This window comes from Enhydra lutris, unplaced genomic scaffold (assembly GCF_002288905.1).
Source record: "Enhydra lutris kenyoni isolate GAN:26980312 unplaced genomic scaffold, ASM228890v2 scaffoldscaffold31, whole genome shotgun sequence".
Classification (NCBI taxonomy): domain Eukaryota; kingdom Metazoa; phylum Chordata; class Mammalia; order Carnivora; family Mustelidae; genus Enhydra; species Enhydra lutris.
The window spans coordinates 18319152-18338866 of NW_019154115.1; the positions used below are offsets into that span (position 1 = coordinate 18319152).

General features: G+C 41.7%; 1 protein-coding gene across 1 annotated transcript in view; it reads left to right on the forward strand.

Moving 5' to 3' along the window:
- Positions 1 to 1001: 1001 nt before the first annotated feature.
- LOC111153279 (3-hydroxyacyl-CoA dehydratase 3) overlaps positions 1002 to 19715 on the forward strand; it is a 38936-nt gene continuing 20222 nt past the window's right edge. The window contains exons 1-3 of the mRNA XM_022512202.1: positions 1002 to 1191; positions 17461 to 17503; positions 19574 to 19647. Of these exons, the coding sequence (XP_022367910.1) occupies positions 1105 to 1191; positions 17461 to 17503; positions 19574 to 19647 (204 nt within the window). The 5' untranslated portion in view covers positions 1002 to 1104. The remainder of the gene's footprint in view (positions 1192 to 17460; positions 17504 to 19573; positions 19648 to 19715) is intronic.

The window sequence follows — 19715 nt, forward strand, 5'->3', positions numbered from 1 at the left end:
GCATCATTTCTCTTCATCTCTGGATCCTAATGCTCAGCGCTTTGCTAATTAAATGGGTGCTAACAGAACTGAATTATAAGTTTTATTTTTGTCCCGGACTTCTGGTTTTCACAGTAATGTTGCTTCCTATTAAATTCTTCACTGTAGCAGACTCAGGAATGAAGGTGGATACAGATGAGATAGCTTAGACACTAATTAGTGTTGTATCTAGTTTGTGTTTCCTATTTTAAGAGAGACAAGTCTCTTGCCCAATAGGATAGCCGCTATTAAGTCGCTATTTAAATTAATTAGAAGTGAATAAAATAGAAAATTCAATTTCTCAGTCTCACTAGCCACATTCGAGTACTCAAAAACCCCATGTGGCTAGTGGCTACCATACTCAACCGTGCAGAATGGAACATTTCCATCATGGCATAAAGGTCTATGGGACTGAGCTGAAAAATCTCTGGCCTTTAGGCTTACGAGATCTCTCCTCTTAGAATCCCCTTCCACCCTCTTCCCACAGTGCTTCCCCTATAACCATCACCATCCTTATTCTGTTCGTAACTGCAGAGTTCCAGGACGGCAGGGACTGTGTCTTACTGCAGTAACTCCAGTGTTTAGTTTTGAAGCCCTGAAGCGCTATTAGTAGGCGCTCAGTAAACGTTGAATTAATAGGTGATAGAACCGGAGGGACTTTCCAGATACACCAGTCCCAAGCCCTTTCCCACGCTGATCAGTTCTTTAGGTGTCTCCAGCATTTTTCTTTTTAAGCCTATCTTCAAGCACCGTCCTGGAGAAGAGAGAAAAGCGCCACCACGAACCCACCTGCAGACTCTGAGTTTTCCAGGCGGCCGCCTCAGGCTCCGGCGTCACCGGCCCTTCCCACCTCTGCCCGGCTCCGCCCCCTCCCTGATGGAGCAGAGGCCAAGAGCACGCGCCGCCCCCGCCCCTAATCTTCATTGCGCAAGCGCAGCCTGCGAGCGTGGGGCGTCTCGAGGTGGCCGGCTGCCGGCGCTGAAGAGCGCGGGGGTTTGTGGCCTGCGTTCGGCCGGCTACAGTCGCGCACTCTCCGAGGCAGCGAGGCGCAGCGATCCGTCTCCCCGAGCCCTGGGCAGTGTGGCCATGGAGAATCAGGTGCTCACGCCGCACGTCTACTGGGCTCAGCGACACCGCGAACTGTATCTGCGCGTGGAGCTGAGTGACGTGCAGGTAAAAGCCAGTGCGGGTGGCGGGACGAGCGCCGGGTTGCAGCCCCGGGGACCTTCCGATCTCCCCCATCCCCTTTGTCCCGGGGCGTGCCGGAGAGCCTGCAGTGCGCCAACGGGTTCGGCGACGCGGTGCACTTTCTGGCGTCCGGGCCGGGGCAGAGGCTGGCCCTCGTCGAAGAACACCCGTAGACCCCGGGCCTGGGGCGCAACCCCCTGAGGGCTGCAGGTATCTTCGGATGCTGCCTGAGCCCTGCGCGGCTCTCGGAGGCTGCCCCGGCCTTCTCTTTGTTCACAGCCTGCGGCCTGATAGAGCCCGCGCCCGGCCCCGGAGGCCTAGCCGTCGGGGTTCGGGTTTGCCTAGGCCCTTCGAGGCATGGGATGAGCTCTTTGGGCCGGGGGTGCAGAATGAACGGTGGCTTGCTGGGTCCTGGCTGGACGTCAGGCGCTGGCCAGAGAGGTCCTGCCAGGCCGGTCTGACGTTCGCAAGGCCCGACGCCGCTGCCCCCAGAGGGGCCACACCCACTTTCCAACCGTTCAGTGATGGAAATCATTCTTGTTAATTTTAATTTTAAAATTCGGAAACCCGCTGAAAGTGATTTTCCCCTTGTTCTGAGGGCTGTGAGCTCAGGTTTGCGGAGTTGCATAGAGAACTTAAAAATTAAGTTACATCGAGCATTTATGTTTGATTTCCTTAGCTCCCTGTATGACCAAGTCCATGCCTCCTGCATGATGGAGGTTCCAGGACCCGTGTACCCCCTGCCTCTGTCCAACCATCCAGAAACTGTAGAGTTTTCAGTCTGGAATGTTCTTTCTCCAGTCATCCTAGCTCCTTATCTGTGACATCTATGGCAATTTGTAACCTCCTTCATTCCACCTAACTTTCTCCGCCTTTGACTCAGTCGTTCATATTTCTCTCTGTCCACCTGTGTGGCATATTTCTTGCAAAGTGTTAGTGCTCTTTGGGTATGGATTTGAATTTGTTGAATTGAATCTTTGTTTCTGGAATTTAAACCCGTTTTCCCGTTGAAAGAGAAAGACAGTACTGGCCAGAATGCCTTTAAATAGGATGTGACATTGCATGGCATGTCATTTAATGTGTTAAATCAGACTGAATTATACTTTTGCATCAGAAGATGAGTAAATGTACTGTGCTGTCTCCCTCAACTCTGCTCCAGCTTATTGTAGGAAAGAAGGAAACAAACAAAGTCGTTGTTGGTGGGGATCAAAGTCTCCATCTGGAGAGGGTTCTCAGTGGAACATGTGTTATGACAGTCTCTTTTTTAAAAAAGTAATTTAGCCAAGCCTTACGTAGACCAATTAAATTTAGGCCCTCCCCTCTCTAGATGTTATCATGTAATAAGGATGTCCTATTCTGGGATACTTTGAAGCTGCAAACACCAAAGGTGTTTTTAGGGGAATAGGATGGTGGTGGTAGTGGAAAGAAATGGAAATTATTTGGACAAAGGAAAGGACGCATCATACTTAAGTTTGTCTTGAGAGATTTAAACCTCCTTGTTAAGAAATAGGAACACGTGTTAATCATCTTTGGTATATTTAGAAATATGAGAGGTATACATTTGAAAGTTATTGTAGTTAAAGAAATGCAAAGGTGGCGGAAAAAAATGGAAGTTTCTTTTGGAGAGAGAAATCCTTTTATTTTGGGGAAAAAATAAATCCCCCCCCCCGCCACCAAAGCAATGTGTTAATACCACTCCTAAAAGAAATCCTCTACCATGTGTGAGGTACTAGAGCTTTACAAAGATGAGTCAGACAGTCTCGGCTTTCCAAGAGCATACTATCTAGAAGAAGCATATTATCATATACAGACAAAAAGTTTTGTGTAGGAGTATGTTTATTGGTAGAATTGGAGTTGGATATGAACCAGGTCCCTGGTGTTAAAGGAATTTGTTACCTCTCTTATGCTTAGTTAGAGATGACTTCCTGAAATGAGATGAAGTGTTCTTTTTTTTCCTTTTAAGATTTTATTTGTTTATTTATTTATTTGACAGAGAGAGAGAGAGAGAGAGAGAGAGAAAGAGAGCAAGAGAGGGAACACAAGCAGATGGAGTGGGAGAGGGAGAAGCAGCCTTCCCGCTGCAGAGAGCCTGATGTAGGGCTTGATCCCAGAACTTTGAGATCATGATCTGAGCCGAAGGCTTAACGACTGAGCCACCCAGGCACCCTGAAATGAAGTGTTCTTGTCAAACTGAGATTGGAAGAATGTTCCAGGAAGAGAAAGGCGTAGACTCTTAGGTTGTTCGACTTGTACCCTATCAGTGCAACTACAGCCAGAGTGTCAGGGAAACACCCCTGGTTAAACAAGTTGGGTTTATTATTCATTTCAGGAAGGGAGATCATAGCGCATGCGGGACGATGAGGTCTCATTAAGGGGTTAGAACTGATTGTAGGATTTAAATGCTGTCAGAAAACAGGGGCAATTCTGTGGTTGGCTATCAGAATAAATCCTACCTGTAGGGAGGAGAGACTAGCAAAAGAATAAAAGTAATTGGTAGAGAAGTCACTCATTTTGGCCAAGAGAAAGGGTGTCTGGTATTTTGGGAGTGGCATAGCAGCCATTTTATTGGTCTGTGCTTACACAAAATTATGAAATGACCTTTGTCTCATTTCACCGAGGTTTCAGAATAGCCTTGTCCAAGGTTGGTATTCTGTGCCATTATGTCCAGCAGGAGAGTAAGATGGCCGAGCTGTGACAGGCCACCCTCTGAATGTCAGGGCTGCTGGGTTTTTTTCTTTCTTTCTTTTCTTTTTTTCTTTACGTTTCTCAATTGCTCAGTGCACGGCTGTTGAACCTGTAATTCAGGCTCTGGATGAAACAATTCATTTATTTAATGAAGACCATGTGTGGAGTGACTCCTTTTATCTCATTAAGCTAAATATTGGGTTGTTGGACAGCTCTCTGTCGCCCCCTGCTTTCTGGCGTTTCCCATAGTTACTGAGTTTTAGTGTTGAATTCCAATTTAGGGACATCAACTCTGCTCTCCTCCCTTTCTGAGACACAGAGAACTGTCCAGTTTTCACATCTCTATTCTATCCTTAGAGCACAGGGCTAGTGGCTCCTGAGAAACGTCCACTAATGTGAGGAGGAATGATGCACAATAAAGACTTCTAACAGCAGCCTTGTCTGTGTGTGACGTGAGTGGTAGCAAAGATGCTAGCTGGAGTCCAGGGGGCGAGGGCAAGGCTATTTTCAGAATAGACTTTATTTTCAAGAAAAACATAATTGACAGGTGTGTGCCAACAACCATAGTTGTTAAAGCATTCGTTCATTTATCAAGGTTTTCTTTTGTTTATTTTAGTTGTGTGTGAACAATGTGCATACCTGTGTTTGGGAGCTGTTTGACAGATATTGTTTTTGTCCTTACTTGATAGACACTCTGGTGGAAAGAGGGGTAACCGAAGAAGTGAGATTGGGGTCTTGCGGTTCTATTTCCTGTCTGTGGCCATGGGTAATTCATTTAACCCTTATGTCCCTCGGTTTCTTCATCCAGATAAATGTGAATGCACTGAATTCACAGGATTGTTTTGAGGTCTGAATTGGACAATGGATTTGAAAGTGCTTGTAAATTCTAGTTTGCTATTCAAGTGAAAGGATTATTATTGTGATACTAAACCTTAGAGAGAGAAACACAAAGGGCAGTAGAATAGGGTAGAGTCTATTAAGCAGAGTTATCCATATATGAAAACTTATTGTACAGCAGAGGTGGCTTTACATATTAATTGGGGAAAAGTGAAACATTTGGGAAATTGTTTGGGGACAGGTGGTAATCCAAATAGCAAAAAGATTATATAAGATCTCGCCACAAAAGTCAGTTCCAGGGGGGCCTAATGACCAGAATGCATAAAGCAAAACTACTAAAAGAAAATATCGGAGACCATCTTCATGATTTTGGAACAGGGAATAATGTGTTAAATAAAACACACGAAACATAACTCCTGAAGATTAATTTAAGACAAGCTTGAAAAAGATATCTATAGCACATATCACCGCCAGGTAACTAACATCTGAAATATGTAAAAGACAACTGACAAATCAATAAGAAAAAGACATATTACTTGTTAGGAAAAGGGGCAGAAAATATAAGCAATTCAGAGTAGAAGGAAACAAGAATGACCAGTAAACCTAAAAAGATGCTTGATCTCAGTTGTAATCAGGGACATGTAAATTAAAGGGATAGTATTTGTTAGAAATTGATAATATTTCTTAGATTAGATTGGGAAAAATGAAAAGTCTAATACTACCAATTATTGTTGAGATTGTTCAGCAGTGGGACATTTTTATACAATCCCCCCACCCCAACTTCACCAAAGACCACCAGAAACAGCTTTTTGTTTTAAAGTTAAATTAAATTTATTTAAATTCAGTTAATTAACATATAGTATATTACTCATTCCAGAGGTAGAGTTCAGTGATTTCATTAGTTGCATATAAATATCCCAGGCGCCCCGATTATAGGTAACTTTTAAAGAAGCTCCCTCTTGGGGCGCCTGGGTGGCTCAGTGGGTTAAAGCCTCTGCCTTCGGCTCAGGTTATGATCCCAGGGTCCTGGGATTGAGCCCCGCATCAGGCTCTCTGCTCAGTGGGGAGCCAGCTTCCTCCTCTCTCTCTCTGCCTGCCTCTCTGCCTACTTGTGATCTCTGTCAAATAAATAAATAAAATCTTAAAAAATAAAAAAGATCATCTTCTTCTTAAAAAAAAAAAAAAAAAGAAGCTCCCTCTTGGTGGGGGGAGAGGCTGAGCAGAGTCATCAGTGGTGCAGTGTTCTTGGAGTCCAGAGAAGAGGGGAAGGCTTTCTTTCTAAAGGATGTAGGCCTTGAGCTATGTTTTTTTTTTTTTTTAAAGATTTATTTAGTTATTTATTTTTGGCGGGGGGTTGGGGAGGGTCAAAGGGAGAAGGAGAGAGAGAATCCCAAGCACATTCCCTGCTGTGCACAGAGCCCCACTCAGGGCTCAATCTCATGACCCTGAGATCGCGAACTGAGCCAAAATCGCAAATTTATATATTTATTATATATAAATATATTCCTATATTTAATATAGGAAGGAAGTGATATAAGACTATCTGGGTATATTTACTTAGTTTTTGGAAAACATGTGTGCACACATACGGAGGAAGGATAAACCGGAAGCTCTTGAAATGCTTACCTGTGGGTAGTGAGTAGGAAATGTTGTGGAGGGACATGGGTTTGAGGTAGGACTTCTGAAGATATGTTTCTACAGTTTGACTTTTCACCCATGTGAGCATTTTACATAATTCAAAAATAAAAGAATACAATGGCAAATCTTGAAATTCAGTACAAACAGAATCAAAGTACGTAACTATATATCAAGTTGATAACATAACCATCCAGATAAATAAGTTAAAACTAACTTCGAACACAGTACTCTGGTTCTTTAGTAAAATGCATTCTAAGAATAAAAAGAAACATACTTCATTCAGTAGGTTTATTGTCAGTAAGAATACTGATATAATTCTGAAAGCTTTTGAGGATCAAATAAGTGAATGTGTTAATGCTATTAGGAACCAAGGTTTTCAGTGTAAGAAAAACGGTAAAAATATTGAATAACAGAAGATGAAAAGCTCTGTAATAGTAAATTTGAATTGGAAATTTAAATATATGACAACATGACTTTTAAAATTCCTAGCTAGATGCTAAAAATGAGCATTGCGTGTACCTCAATGTGCCAGATCATGTTTTCTTTTCTTTCTTTCTTTCTTTTTTTTTTTTTAAGTAGGCTCTATCCCCAACATGGGACTTAAACTCAGATACCCTACTGACTGAGCCAGCCAGGCACCCCCAGATCATGTTTTCTAAGTAACCATTCAAGGCTCTTTGAAGAAACGGCTGATTATTCCAGGTCTATGCTAGAGAAAGTACATCCTCAAAAGCCACAAAGTCATGTCAGAATCACATAGGAGCTGATTTGAAAGGATTTCCCCTGGTCAAATTTGTGATCATTTGAACAGCAAAAGGAGCAAGAATAGTAGTGGACTTTGACAGAGGGAACTAAAAAAGAAGAACCATCAGTCCAGAGTGATACTCAAAACGAAAGGAAGATGGAGGTGTGGGGTGGGGGGTGGGGAGACCTAGGGGCAGGGGCAGGGAGGTGGGTGTGGTTCCAAAAGGGCAGCACTAGGGATCTGGAACAGTTCAGTATCTTGACTGTGATGGACAAACCTACGCTTGTAATAAAATTGTATAGTACTTACACATATGCACAAATGAATACAAGTCAAACTGGGAAACTATGAATAAGATAAGTGGGTCATATCAATGTCAATATCCTGACTGTGATATTATACTATAGTTATGTAAAACACTGTCTTTGGGAGAAACTGGGCAAAGAGTACAGGGGATCTGTATTATTTCTTATAATAGCAGTTATTTCTTATAACTGCATGTGGATTTACAATTACCTCATTAAAAATTTCAATTTAAAAAATGAAGAGGGGGGGCACCTGGGTGGCTCAGTGGGTTAAGCCGCTGCCTTCGGCTCGGGTCATGATCTCAGAGTCCTGGGATCGAGCCCCGCATCGGGCTCTCTGCTCTCTAGGGGAGCCTGCTTCCTCCTCTCTCTCTGCCTGCCTCTCTGCCTGCTTGTGATCTCTCTGTCAAATAAATAAATAAAATCTTGAAAAAAAAAAAAAAAGAAGAGACAATACAAGCAAATACTTTAAAAAAAAATAAAAAATGAAGAGGGAAGAGAGAAAGGGAAAAACTCTTCCTTACAGAAGAATGCCAGCTAAAAATGAAGATGGAATGATTGAATTAGAAAATCATCACTGTGCGGTTTCCAAATCAGGCAAGGATTAACAGTGGATGACCGTCCCATTGGAGGAAAGAGTAAATTACTAATTACAAAAGAAAAAGTACTTTTAAAGTAGAGGGTTTGGCAGTCCCTATCAATTAAATGATCAAGGTTAGTATCACCCATCTGATGGTATGGGCCTTCTCCTACGATGCCTTAAGAACTACTCATATAAAAAGAAAAAAAATTTACCTATGTCACCTATGAGATATTCTTGTCAAAAATTATTAATAAGAAGGAATGTCCAGACAAATCCATAACGTGATACATTTTCTAAGACAATTGGCATGGATTAAAAATAATAAAAGTAAAAGTCTATATTGGGTTAAGATAGAACAGTCAAATGTAATGAATGAACATTGATTCTTTTCTGGATTTGTGTGTGTGTTTTAAACGTAAATGCAGGAGTGGTTTATTTAATTTTTTAAAGACTTTATTTATTTGACAGAGAACAAGAGAGCACAAGCAGGGGGACAGGGGGAATGACAGAGGAAGAGGGAGAAGTAGGCTCCCGCCTGAACAGGGAGCTGGATGTAGGACTTCATCCCAGGACCCTGGGATCATGGTCTAAGCCCAAGGCAGACGCTTAACTGACTGAGCCACCCAGGCGCCCCATAGTAGTGGTTTAAAGCTCAAGAGCTCAATGGAGAAATGGGCTCTCTTTACTCTTTCTTTGAATCTGGGCAGGTCCTATGGCAATTTATAGAATGCTGTAGAATGATACTGTGGCCATTCCCAGGCTTAACCTTTTTAGGAGGACTGCCAGCTTGTGCTTCTGTCTTAGAACACTTGTTGAGATGTTCCCTCCCAGAACTCAGCAGCCCAACTGTGAGAAACCTAGATCACACAGAGAGGTCACACGTATGGGTACTCTGGTCAACAGTCCCAGGTGAACTCCCAAATGACAATCAGTGTCAACTCTGTGCCATGTGAGTGACCATCTGGGATGTTCCCATCCAGTATAGGACAGCTGTAGCCACCGTCCGGTGGAGCCTAACCGTGCAGCTGAGCATAGTTTAGTTTCAGATAATAAAATGGTGTTGTTTTTTTTTTTCATAGTGGTTTTAAGCCACCAAGTTTTGCATTACAGTAGATAACTGAAACAAGTAAACATTTTTCAGGCCGTTGTTTAAATAGAAACTGTTTATTAGAGGATATAGAATTTTTGTTCCTAGGTGTGAGAAAATTGTGGTAATTATGTAAGAGAACGTCCTTATTTAAAAGCAGCATGCTGAAAGGTTTAGAGAACTGTCTGCAGCTCATTGTGAAATGACTGAGAAAAGTCATGTGTATAAAAAGCAAGTGTGATTAAATATAATCAACTGATGAATGCCATGTGAGCATTCATTATGCTATTTTTTCCTCAATTTTTTAAGTGAATTAAAATTTTTCACAATAAAATATTGGGTTGAGACACTGTTCTGGGGGAGATGCCCTACACCCACCTGTGTGTTTGATGATTCACTAGAAGACTTCATGGGATTCAGCATGTAGTTGTTCTGGCTAAGATTTATTACAACGAAAGGATATAGGACAGGATCAGCAAAGGATTAAAAAAAACACAGGTGGAGTGTAGAGAAATTCCATGCACAAGGCTCTTCATCCTCTCTCCTTCCTGTGAAGGTATACACTTGAGTTGCTCTTTTTTTCCAGCAATGAAAACTGCAGTAACTTATGTGCAATGTTTCTGCACAGGGAAGCCCATTAGAGAGTCAGCACCCATGTACCCAAATTCTAGACTCCCAGAAGGAGAGTTGGTGTTCACCACTAATCACATTGTAGGCATGGTGAACCAACTGTTAGGGGATGGAGGAAAGCCAGGTTTCCTAATGCCAGCCAAGGGCTGATCTTGGAAGCAGTCCTTTATAAAGACGGCAGCCTCAAGATTGCCATATAACTGTTTTTTGTGCTTGTATTAATCACACACATGTGCAAAACTAAATACTAGTGATTTCGATGAGCTCTAAATGTCAAAAGGCTTAGGTAGCAGATAGTTCACTGACCTCTGTAGTTTTGTCAGAAATTATGAAAATGGGATGCATTAATTTCAGTTCACTCAAGAGTTAATGAAGACAGTAGGGATTCAGAGATGAGTAAGACACAGTCCCTGCCATCAAGGAACTCAAGTCTAGAGGGGCAGATAAACCAATAAACAATGATTGGAGAACAGTGTGGTAAGTATTATAATACAGGTGAAGACAAAGTACTAAGGAAACTATTAATTTTAATGTTGGAGGTGAGTGGGAGGGAAGAGGAATTAATATTTGGTCTGGACTTTGGAAGGTGAATAGTATTCAACAGGTATGGAAACTTAGAATGGGCATTCTAAGGCAGAGAAAGAAAAGCAACGAGAATCTAAGTCCTTAGTAGTTACCAGATTCTTTACACATTATTATAATTCAGTTCTTACAACAATATTGTGAAATGAGCGGTGTTACTGTTGTCTTAAAAATAATGACAGTTCTTGGGATGCCTGGGTGGCTCAGTTGGTTAGGCAGCTGCCTTTGGCTCAGGTCGTGATCCCAGGGTCCTGTAAACGAGTCCTGTATTGGGCTCCTTGCTCGGCCGGGAGCCCGCTTCTCTCCTTCTGCCTGCTGCTCTGCCTGCTTGTGCTCTGTCAAATAAATAAAATAAGATCTTTAAAAAAAAAAAAATTAAAAATGACCGTTGTGGATTTGAAAGTGAATGATAAAAATAAAAAATGGGGGCACCTGGGTGGCTCAGTGAGTTAAGCCTCTGCCTTCAGCTCGGGTCATGATCTCAGGGTTCTGGGATCGAGCCCCGCATCGGGCTCTCTGCTCCGTGGGGAGCCTGCTTCCCCTTCTCTCTCTGCCTGCTCCTCTGCCTACTTCTGATCTCTCTCTGTCAAATAAATAAGATCTTTAAAAAATAAAAATAAAAATAAAAAGTGGTATAACTAGGATTTGAACCCAGGTCCATCCAACTTTAGAGTCACCTTTTCCCCTTTTCCCTATTCATTTCTCTTTTATAAGCAAAGGAACAATTCCTCTAGTAAAAGATTTGCTAGGTTATGCAGATTCTATAAACAACTAAAAATGTTCAGTAAAAATCTTAAAATCATCATTAGAAATCATCATTAAAATCATCATTAGAAATTATAGGGGAAGCTCTGATAAAGCTGAATAGTGAAACTGCTTTTGCCTTAAAAACATTAGCTCAGCTGAGTGAACTTGAACTTTGGCTTTGACAGCCCAACAGAGTACAGGGGACAAAGTAAGGCCAAAGCCCACCAAAAATTCAATATGTAATAGGAAACCCTTCTCCCTGTAAACTACTTCAGAGGTCCAAACTCTTTGGCTAAGCTAAGGATGAGCTAAAAGTAAATCCATCCCAGCTCCCCATCTCCAGAGGACTTAACACTGAGCAAAGTAGAGGAAATGGTCCTTGAGGAGTTAAAATCATTGGTTAGCTTTTAAAAGATTATGTAGCCCAAATGTACACAATTTTGAAGATCTAAAAATCCTCAGGTCATGAATTTAGTTTAAAATGGTCTCAAATGGTAGAGTGGGTCATTATTATTATTATTTTTTTTTTAGATTTTATTTATTTTTTTGACAGAGATCACAAGTAGGCAGAGAGACAGGCAGAGAGAGAAGAAGGGAAGCAGGCTCCCTGCTGAGCAGAGAACCTGTTGCGGGGCTCGATCCCAGGACCCTGGGACCATGACCTGAGCCGAAGGCAGAGGCTTTAACCCACTGAGCCACCCAGGTGCCCCAGAGTGGGTCATTATTATATATAATAACTGGTGTCATTATTTTTGAGACCCCCAGCTCTTAGGTGCCTGGCAGAAGCCAGTGGGGATCCCTGTGATCTAGCTATGCTGATATTCGGTAAGAGTTTTAGACCCAGATGTATTTTTAGAGATAGAAAGGTCAGTTCATAATGATAGAGGTTTGAATTCATCAGGAAGGTAAAACAATATTAAAGTTATGTGTAACTAACATGGCCTCAATACTGCATAAAGTAACAGAAATAGGAGAGACAGACAAGTTGACAATAGAGTGATTTCTCAGTAATTGATAGAATAACAAGATAAAATTCAGCGAAGATACAGATTACGTGACCAAATAGTTAACAGTAAATCCAGTAGACATATACAGAATGCTGCATGTAAATTCCAGAATACACATTCAAGTTCACTCGAACATTTATACAATTCATACTGCTTCTGAATGCAAGTCTCCACAAATTTGAAAGGATTAAAATCATACAGAGAATGCCCGCTGATCACAGTGCAGTTTAGGTGGAAGTTAATAACAAGATAACTAGAAAATCTCATGTGTGTGGAAATTAAATACTTCTCAGTAACCCATGTGTCAAAGAAATGATAATATTAGGAAATATGTTAGACTGAATAATAATGAAAATACTACATTCAAATCTTGAGAGATGCAACTAAAGTAGGGGTTGGCAGGAAATTTATATTCTTTTTTAAAAAAATGGTAGCTGGCGTATTAGTGTTGAGTGTACAGAATAGTGATTTGACATCTGTGTACATTATAAAATGATCACTGCCAGAGTCTAGTCACCATATGAGGTTATTAGAATATTAGTGACTAGATTCTCTTTACTGTACTTTATGTTCCTGTGACTTACTCATTTTATAAGTGGAAGTTTTACTTCTTAATCTCCTTTACCTGTTTCACTCATCGCCTTCCCCCCTCCTCTCTGGCAACCACCAGCTTGTTCTCTGTACTTTTTGAGCCTGTTTCTGTTTTGTGTTCTTGTTTTGCTTTTTAGATTCCACTTAGAAGTGAAATCCTACAGTATCTGTCCTTTTCTGTCTGACTCATTTCACTGTCATGTCGTCATGAATGGCAAGATCTCTTTCTTTTTGATGGCCGGTATTCCACTGTGTGTCTGTGCCACAGCTTTACCCACTCAACTGTGGATGGCCGGTTACATTGCTTATGTATCTTGGATGTTGTAAATAATACTGCTGTGAACATAGGGATGTGTATGTCTTTTCAAATTGGTGTTTTCATTTTCTTTGGGATAAATACCCAGATGTAGAATTGCTGGATTGTATGGTAATTCTATTTTTAATTTTTTTTTAAAGATTTTTTTTTATTTATCTAACACAGAGATCACAAGTAGGCAGAGAGGCAGGCAGGGAAAGAGGGGGAAGCAGGCTTCCTGCTGAGCAGAGAGCCCGATGTGGGGCTCTATCCCAGGATCCTGAGATCATGATCTGAGCTGAAGGCAGAGGCTTTAACCCACTGAGACACCCAGGCGCCCCTATTTTTAATATTTTGAGCAACCTCCATCCTGTTTTCCATAGTGGCTGTACTAATTTACATTCCCACCAGCAGAGCACGAGGGCTCCCTTTCCTTCATGTCCTCACCAAGCTTTTTTTTTTTTTTTTTTTCCCTTTTGGATAATAGCCATTCTGACAGGTGTGAGGTGATACTGTGGTTTTGATTTGCATTTCCCTGATCATGAGTGATGTTGAGCATCTTTTCATGTGTCTATTGGCCACCTGGATGTCTTTGAAAAAAAAGTCTATTCAGATCCTGGGCCCATTTTTTAATTGGATTTTTTTGTTGTTGTCGAGTTGTAGAGGAGTTCTTGATATATTTTGGATATTAATCCCTTATGGTACCTATCACTTACAAATGTCTTCTCCCATTCAGTGAGTTGCCTTTTTGTTTTGTTAATGGTTTGCTTCACTGTGCAAAAAGCTTTTCAGTTTGATGTGGTCCCATTTGTTAGTTTTTACTTTTGTTGTCCTTGCCTGAAGAGTAGGATGCAAAAAAAATTTCCTTTCCTTTTTTAGAAGATTTATTTATTTATTTAGAGAGAGAGAGAGAGAGAGAGCGAGCGAGCGCGCACAGTGGGGAGGGTCAGAGAGAGCATCTGAAGCAGATTGCGTTGAGCACAGAGCCGAATGCGGGGCTTGATCTCACAACCCTGAGATCATGCATGACCTGAGCTGAAACCAAGAGTTGGACACTGAACTAACTGTGTCCCCTAGGCGCCGCCCGAAAAGATATTTCAAAGACCAATGTCTGGGAGTATACTGACTATGTTTTCTTTAAGGAGTTTTATTGTTTCAGGTCTTTTGTTTAAGTCTTTAATTCATTTTGAGTTTATTTCTGTATATGGTTTAAGAAGGTTGTCCAATTTTCCCGGCACTCTTGATTGAAGAGACTGTCCTTTCCTCATTGCATGTTCTTGCCTCCTTTGTCATAGATTAATTGACCATGGAAATGTGGCTTTATTTTTGGGCTCTGTTGTGTTTCATTGATGTATGTTTCTGTCTTTGTGCAAGTACTATACTGTTTTGGTTACTATAGCTTTGTAGTATAATATATATATGTCTGTCTATCAATCTATCTACACATACACACATACACTATAGCTTTGAAATCAGGGAGCATGATATCTCCAGCTTTGTTCTTTCTCAGAATCGGATTAGCTATTGGGGTCTTTTTGTGGCTCTGTATAAATTTTAGGGTTATTTATTCCAGTTCTGTGAAAGATACCATTGATATATATATTTTTAAAGATTTTATTTATTTATTTGACAGACAGAGATCACAAGTAGGCAGAGAAGCAGGCAGAGAGAGAGAGGAGGAAGCAGGCTCCCTGCTGAGCAGAGAGCTTGATGCGGGGCTCCATCCCAGGACCCTGGGATCATGACCTGAGCTGAAGGCAGAGGCTTTAACCCACTGAGCCACCCAGGTGCCCCGATACCATTGATATTTTTGGTAGAAATAGCGTTTAGTCTGTAGATTGCTTTGTATAGTGTGGACATTTTAACACTATTCTTCCAATCCGTGAGCATGGAATATCTATCTTTCCATTTATTTGCGTCCTCTTCAGTTTCTTTCCTCAGTGTCTTGTAGTTTTCAGAGTACAAATTTAACTTCCTTGGTTAAATTTATTCCTAGCTTATTTTATTCTTCCCAATTCAATTGTAACTGAGATTGTTTTCTTAATTTCTCTTTCTGATATTTCATTATTAGTGTATAGAAGTACAGATCTCTGTATATTGATTTTGTATCCTGCAACTTTATGGAATTCATTTATTCTAGTAGTTTTTTGGTGGAGTCTTTATGGCTTTCTGTATATACTTTCATGCCATTTACAAATAGTGATAGTTCTACATCTTCGTCTTCTTCTTCTTCTTCTTTTTTTTTTTTTTTTTTTTTAACCAATTTGGGTACCTTTTGTTTTTGTGTTTTGTCTGATTGCTGTAGCTAGGATTAACAGTGCTATGTTAAATAAAAGTGAAGAGATAGGACATCCTTGTCTTCCTGATTTTAGAAGAAAAGCTTTCAGCTTTTTGCCATTGTGTATATATGATGTTGGCTGGGATTTTGTCTTATATGGCCTTTATTATGCTGAGGTGTATTCTCTACACGCACTTTGTTGAGAGGTTTTATCATAAGTGATGATACATTTCACCACTGTGTTTCTCATTGGATAAAGTTTGTCAGATGCTTTTTCTTATCTATTGAGATAATCATATGACCTTATCCTTCATTTTGTTAATGTGGTGTATCATGTTGATTGATTTGCAAATACTGAACTGTCTTTGCATCCCTGGAATAATCTCACTTGATTATGGTGTGTGATCCTTTAATGTATTGTTGAATTCAGTTCACTAATATTTTTTCTAAAGTTTTGAGAAATGGTGCACAGCCCCGGGGAGGGGCAGAGGGAGTTGAAGATGCAGGCTTCCTGCTGAACAGGGAGCCTGATGTGATGTGGGGCTCTATCCTGGGACCTTGGGACCATGCCTGAGCTGAAGGCGGTGCTTAACTGAGCTACCCCAGCACCCCTCAGTTCACTAATATTTTGTTGAAGATTTTTGCTTCTGTGTTCATTAGCGATATTGGTCTTTGTTTTTTTGTGGGTGGGGGGATCGGGTTTTTTGGTTTGTTTGTTCATTTGTAGTGTCTGTCTGGTTTTGGTATCAGGGTAATGCTGGCCTCATGGGATAGGTTTGGAAGTATTCCTTAGTCATCACTTTTTTTTAACTGTTTGAGAAAGATGGGTATTAACTCCTATTTAAATGGTCAGTAGAATTTACCTGTGAAGCCATCTGGTCCGGGACTTTTGTCTGTCAGAAGTTTGACTACTGATTCAATTTCATTCCTTTTTCCTTCCAAGTGATTTAGAGTATGGGAAACACACTGAGTTGGGCAAGAAGTGACCTGGGTGGGAACCTTACCTCCAAGACGTTCTGGAACTTTAGCTTTAATGAAAATATTTGCATCAAAATCCTGTTTCCCTTACTTAGGAACCATGCCCTTGGAAGTGTAACCTTTTTTGTTGAGGTTCCCTAACTCCCTCTTCCTGCCACAGAGAGGATCATCTAGAATTTTAGCTTCTTTGGGTGAGCATCTCAGCCTGAAGTCTGTACTCCCACTAGGGAGGTTCTCAACATAAAGCTTGGCTCAAATGCTCCCCTCCCCGCCAGCCTTCATTCTTTCCCTTTTCCTGACACTCTTGACTGTGTATAGAGAATGCAGGCCCGGTCTCCCCATTGTTATACCCCCTCTCCAATCTTCTCTCTGTCATTTGTTGGTTTCCTTCCATGCATGTTGGAGCACAGAGAGCTGAGCCTGCAGGAGAAAAACAAATGAATTAGTCACAGCACTGGAAACATGCTGCTCCTTGCTTATTAACTTTGAGCTGGGAGGTAGGAGGGGAGTCCTTTCTCATCCATTGAAAAAAGAGCTAAGTAGTTATACTCTAAATTATGCTCTTAAAGTCATATAGCAATTTCTGGGAATAAGTGAACAGTCTGGAGAATTTGGATCTCTTTAGTGTTGGTTGGGATGGGGGTTAAGAGGATGGAGCCTGAGGTGAGGGCACTGCATGTTTCATTTCGAGTGAAATCCCTTGTGATCGTCAGCCCTTCTGCAGCCTTATAGGTCTCACTTTGGGTGGACCTCTCCTCAGCCATCCTGTTCTTGTTGTGCTTGCTCTTTTAACACTTACAACACTTAACTGCTTTTTACTACTCTTTTGGTCTTGAGCGTATGTTACTTGTACTATTTGAGATCTTCTGACAGGAAATGACTCATCATCTGTTCCACTAGACTCTCTGCCTCCACAGCTCTGGGGCTGAGTCGTAGAGATCTGGGTCCGCCTCGGAAACACCCCCCGTAGCACCTTTGTACCATTTGCCATTATGGGAATGGACTGACTCAGTATCTAATTGTTCTGCACAGTTAGAACAGCTTAGGGTTATTCTTACAGATGCCTACAATCTCAGATGGGTACAGCTAGATGTAGCAAAACCCTGCTCAGAGCTGTGCATAAACAACTAAATATATTTTCTGGGGGAGGCACAGGTAGGAGGCCGATTCCCTAAGGGGGAAGGATGGAGGGAAGTGAGCCCCGGTTTTAATTTCATTTTTCTCCTATTAAAATGCCCTTCTCGCATCCTTGGTCTCTTTTCACAGAATCCTGCCATCAGCATCACTGAAAATGTGCTGCATTTCAAAGGTCAGTATCCGGGCAAATGCTGCCAGCTCTTTACACAGCTAAAGAGGCATGGTGGTGGTTTCTTTTTCTTTGTATCTATTTGTTTTATTCACTTTCTATTGATGCTCACCTCTCTGCTGCTCTTGGGGTAAACTAGATTGTTTTATAAACATGTGATTAGGAAAGGCAAGGAACTTATTAGGACTTAGAAGTCCTGCTTTCCTCTTGGGGAGCAGGAGATAGAGTGAGAAAGAATCCTGGGCTGGAAATCAGGACATCTGTCTTCTAGCGCTAATTCTGCTGTCCTTGGACCACTTGCTGACTTCTCTGGACTTATAAAAGGAAAGCGTTTGGTTATAATCTGTATTTCTCAAATTTTAGGACCTTTGGACACCTGAGAAAATGTCCTAAGGATCATGGACCCCAGTTTTTGAGAAAACATGTGAAGATTGAAATATGGCCACTTTAAGTGATGCTTGGCTCTGTTGCAGCTGGGAGCACAGCTGCAAACACGGCCTCTAAACTTGTGTGTTCGTACTTGATTATAAGGTAGCCATCTAGAGGATCCAGAATACACTTCCTTTTTTTTTTTAAGATTATAATTGAAACAAAAAACAGAAATTTTCTTAATGAGACTTTGCAGCTCTCTGAGGCCACGCTCACTGGCCAGTTTAAGATTCTAGATGATACCTAAAGCCTTTGCAGCTCTGACAGTCTTTGATTCTGTGATTCTGTCTCCTTTCTCCTTGGTTTGTCAGCAGATACACTGCTGTGCCTGAGGGGAGGTCTGGATTCCTTGTCACCCATTGGGGTGGGATTCTCCCTACTCTCTCTTTGTTCTCGGTCCTTGGAGTGTCATTAGTAAGTGACTGGGGTGGGGGGCAGCGTAGGGGATATTGATAAATTTCTGCGTTACTGGAGGTTCCATCTACCTTCACATGCTTGCATGAAAGTGCAACCTGGCTTTTGTATCTGCTTTTTTTTCTTTTCTTTTCTTTTTTTTAATATTTTATTTATTTATTTGACAGACCGAGATCACAAGTAGGCAGAGAGGCAGCCAGAGAGAGAGGGGGAAGCAGGCTCCCTGCAGAGCAGAGAGCCCAATGCGATGCGGGGCTCGATCCCAGGACCCTGAGATCATGACCTGAGCCAAAGGCAGAGGCTTTAACCCACTGAGCCACCCAGGCGCCCTTGTATCTGCTTTTCAAGAGCAGTTGTGGTAGCAGCTTAGATTTTTTTCAGTTAAGTGACGGAAGTGTACCTTGCCACTCGGAGGTTATGGACTGACTGCTGGACCTTAAGGATCTCTAATAGCCACCCGGAGCAGATACTAGGCAAACTATACCATATGTGAGGAAGGAGAATCCCAGGAGGGAACCAAATAATGGGCAAGTCAGAGAGAGGAGAAGGGATGTCCAGCCGTCCTTGGCACCTAGGCATGGCACCTCTTTGTTGTGGGGAAACGAGCCATGTCAAGGCATGGGAAGGGCATAATGGTCAACCCAGGGTCTTTTCTCCCAGATCCATTTATGCTCTCTTAGGAACGAGCTGAGGAAATTAGATATATTTCTCTTTTTCGCTCCATTCAGGATGTATTAAAGGAGAAGTCAGCTTCTTCATTTTCTGTCCCTGGTTGGGAGGTGTTAGATTCATAGCTTTCTTTGAGGCAGTCCAGCGTTTCCATATACCCTGCAACTTTCCTTAGCTGCAGTCAAGCTAACACACCTACCTGGTATGTCTCTGCCCTGGATTCAGTGCCAAAGTAAATGCGAAAGTTAAATTTATAGCTCTGTGATACCTTTGGCTTTGCTTTCAGTATTCTTTTTCCTGCCTATTATTTGAACTTGGTTGTTATCAAGGCCACATTGGGAGATGAAGTAAATTATTCTGGAACTGATCGTCAGAAGGACATACAGAGATAAACTTTTGTCCAGTATTCAGCTTATCCAGTTGTCTGAGTAGCTCTGCTCATGGGCCCCCACTGGTTTGGGCAGGGCGCATTACTGTTCGTATGCCTCTGAACGAACTGCACCAAGCTCTTCGATGGCCTTGCCCTCCAGTTCACTTCAACTCACATTTCTTTCTTTGTAGCTCAGGGACACGGTGCCAAAGGAGACAACGTTTATGAATTTCACTTGGAGTTCTTAGACCTTGTGAAACCAGAGGTATGTCCTTTCTTTTACTTCCCTTTACATTTTAGGAAATAAATATGAGTGGTTTAGTGAAATAGGGG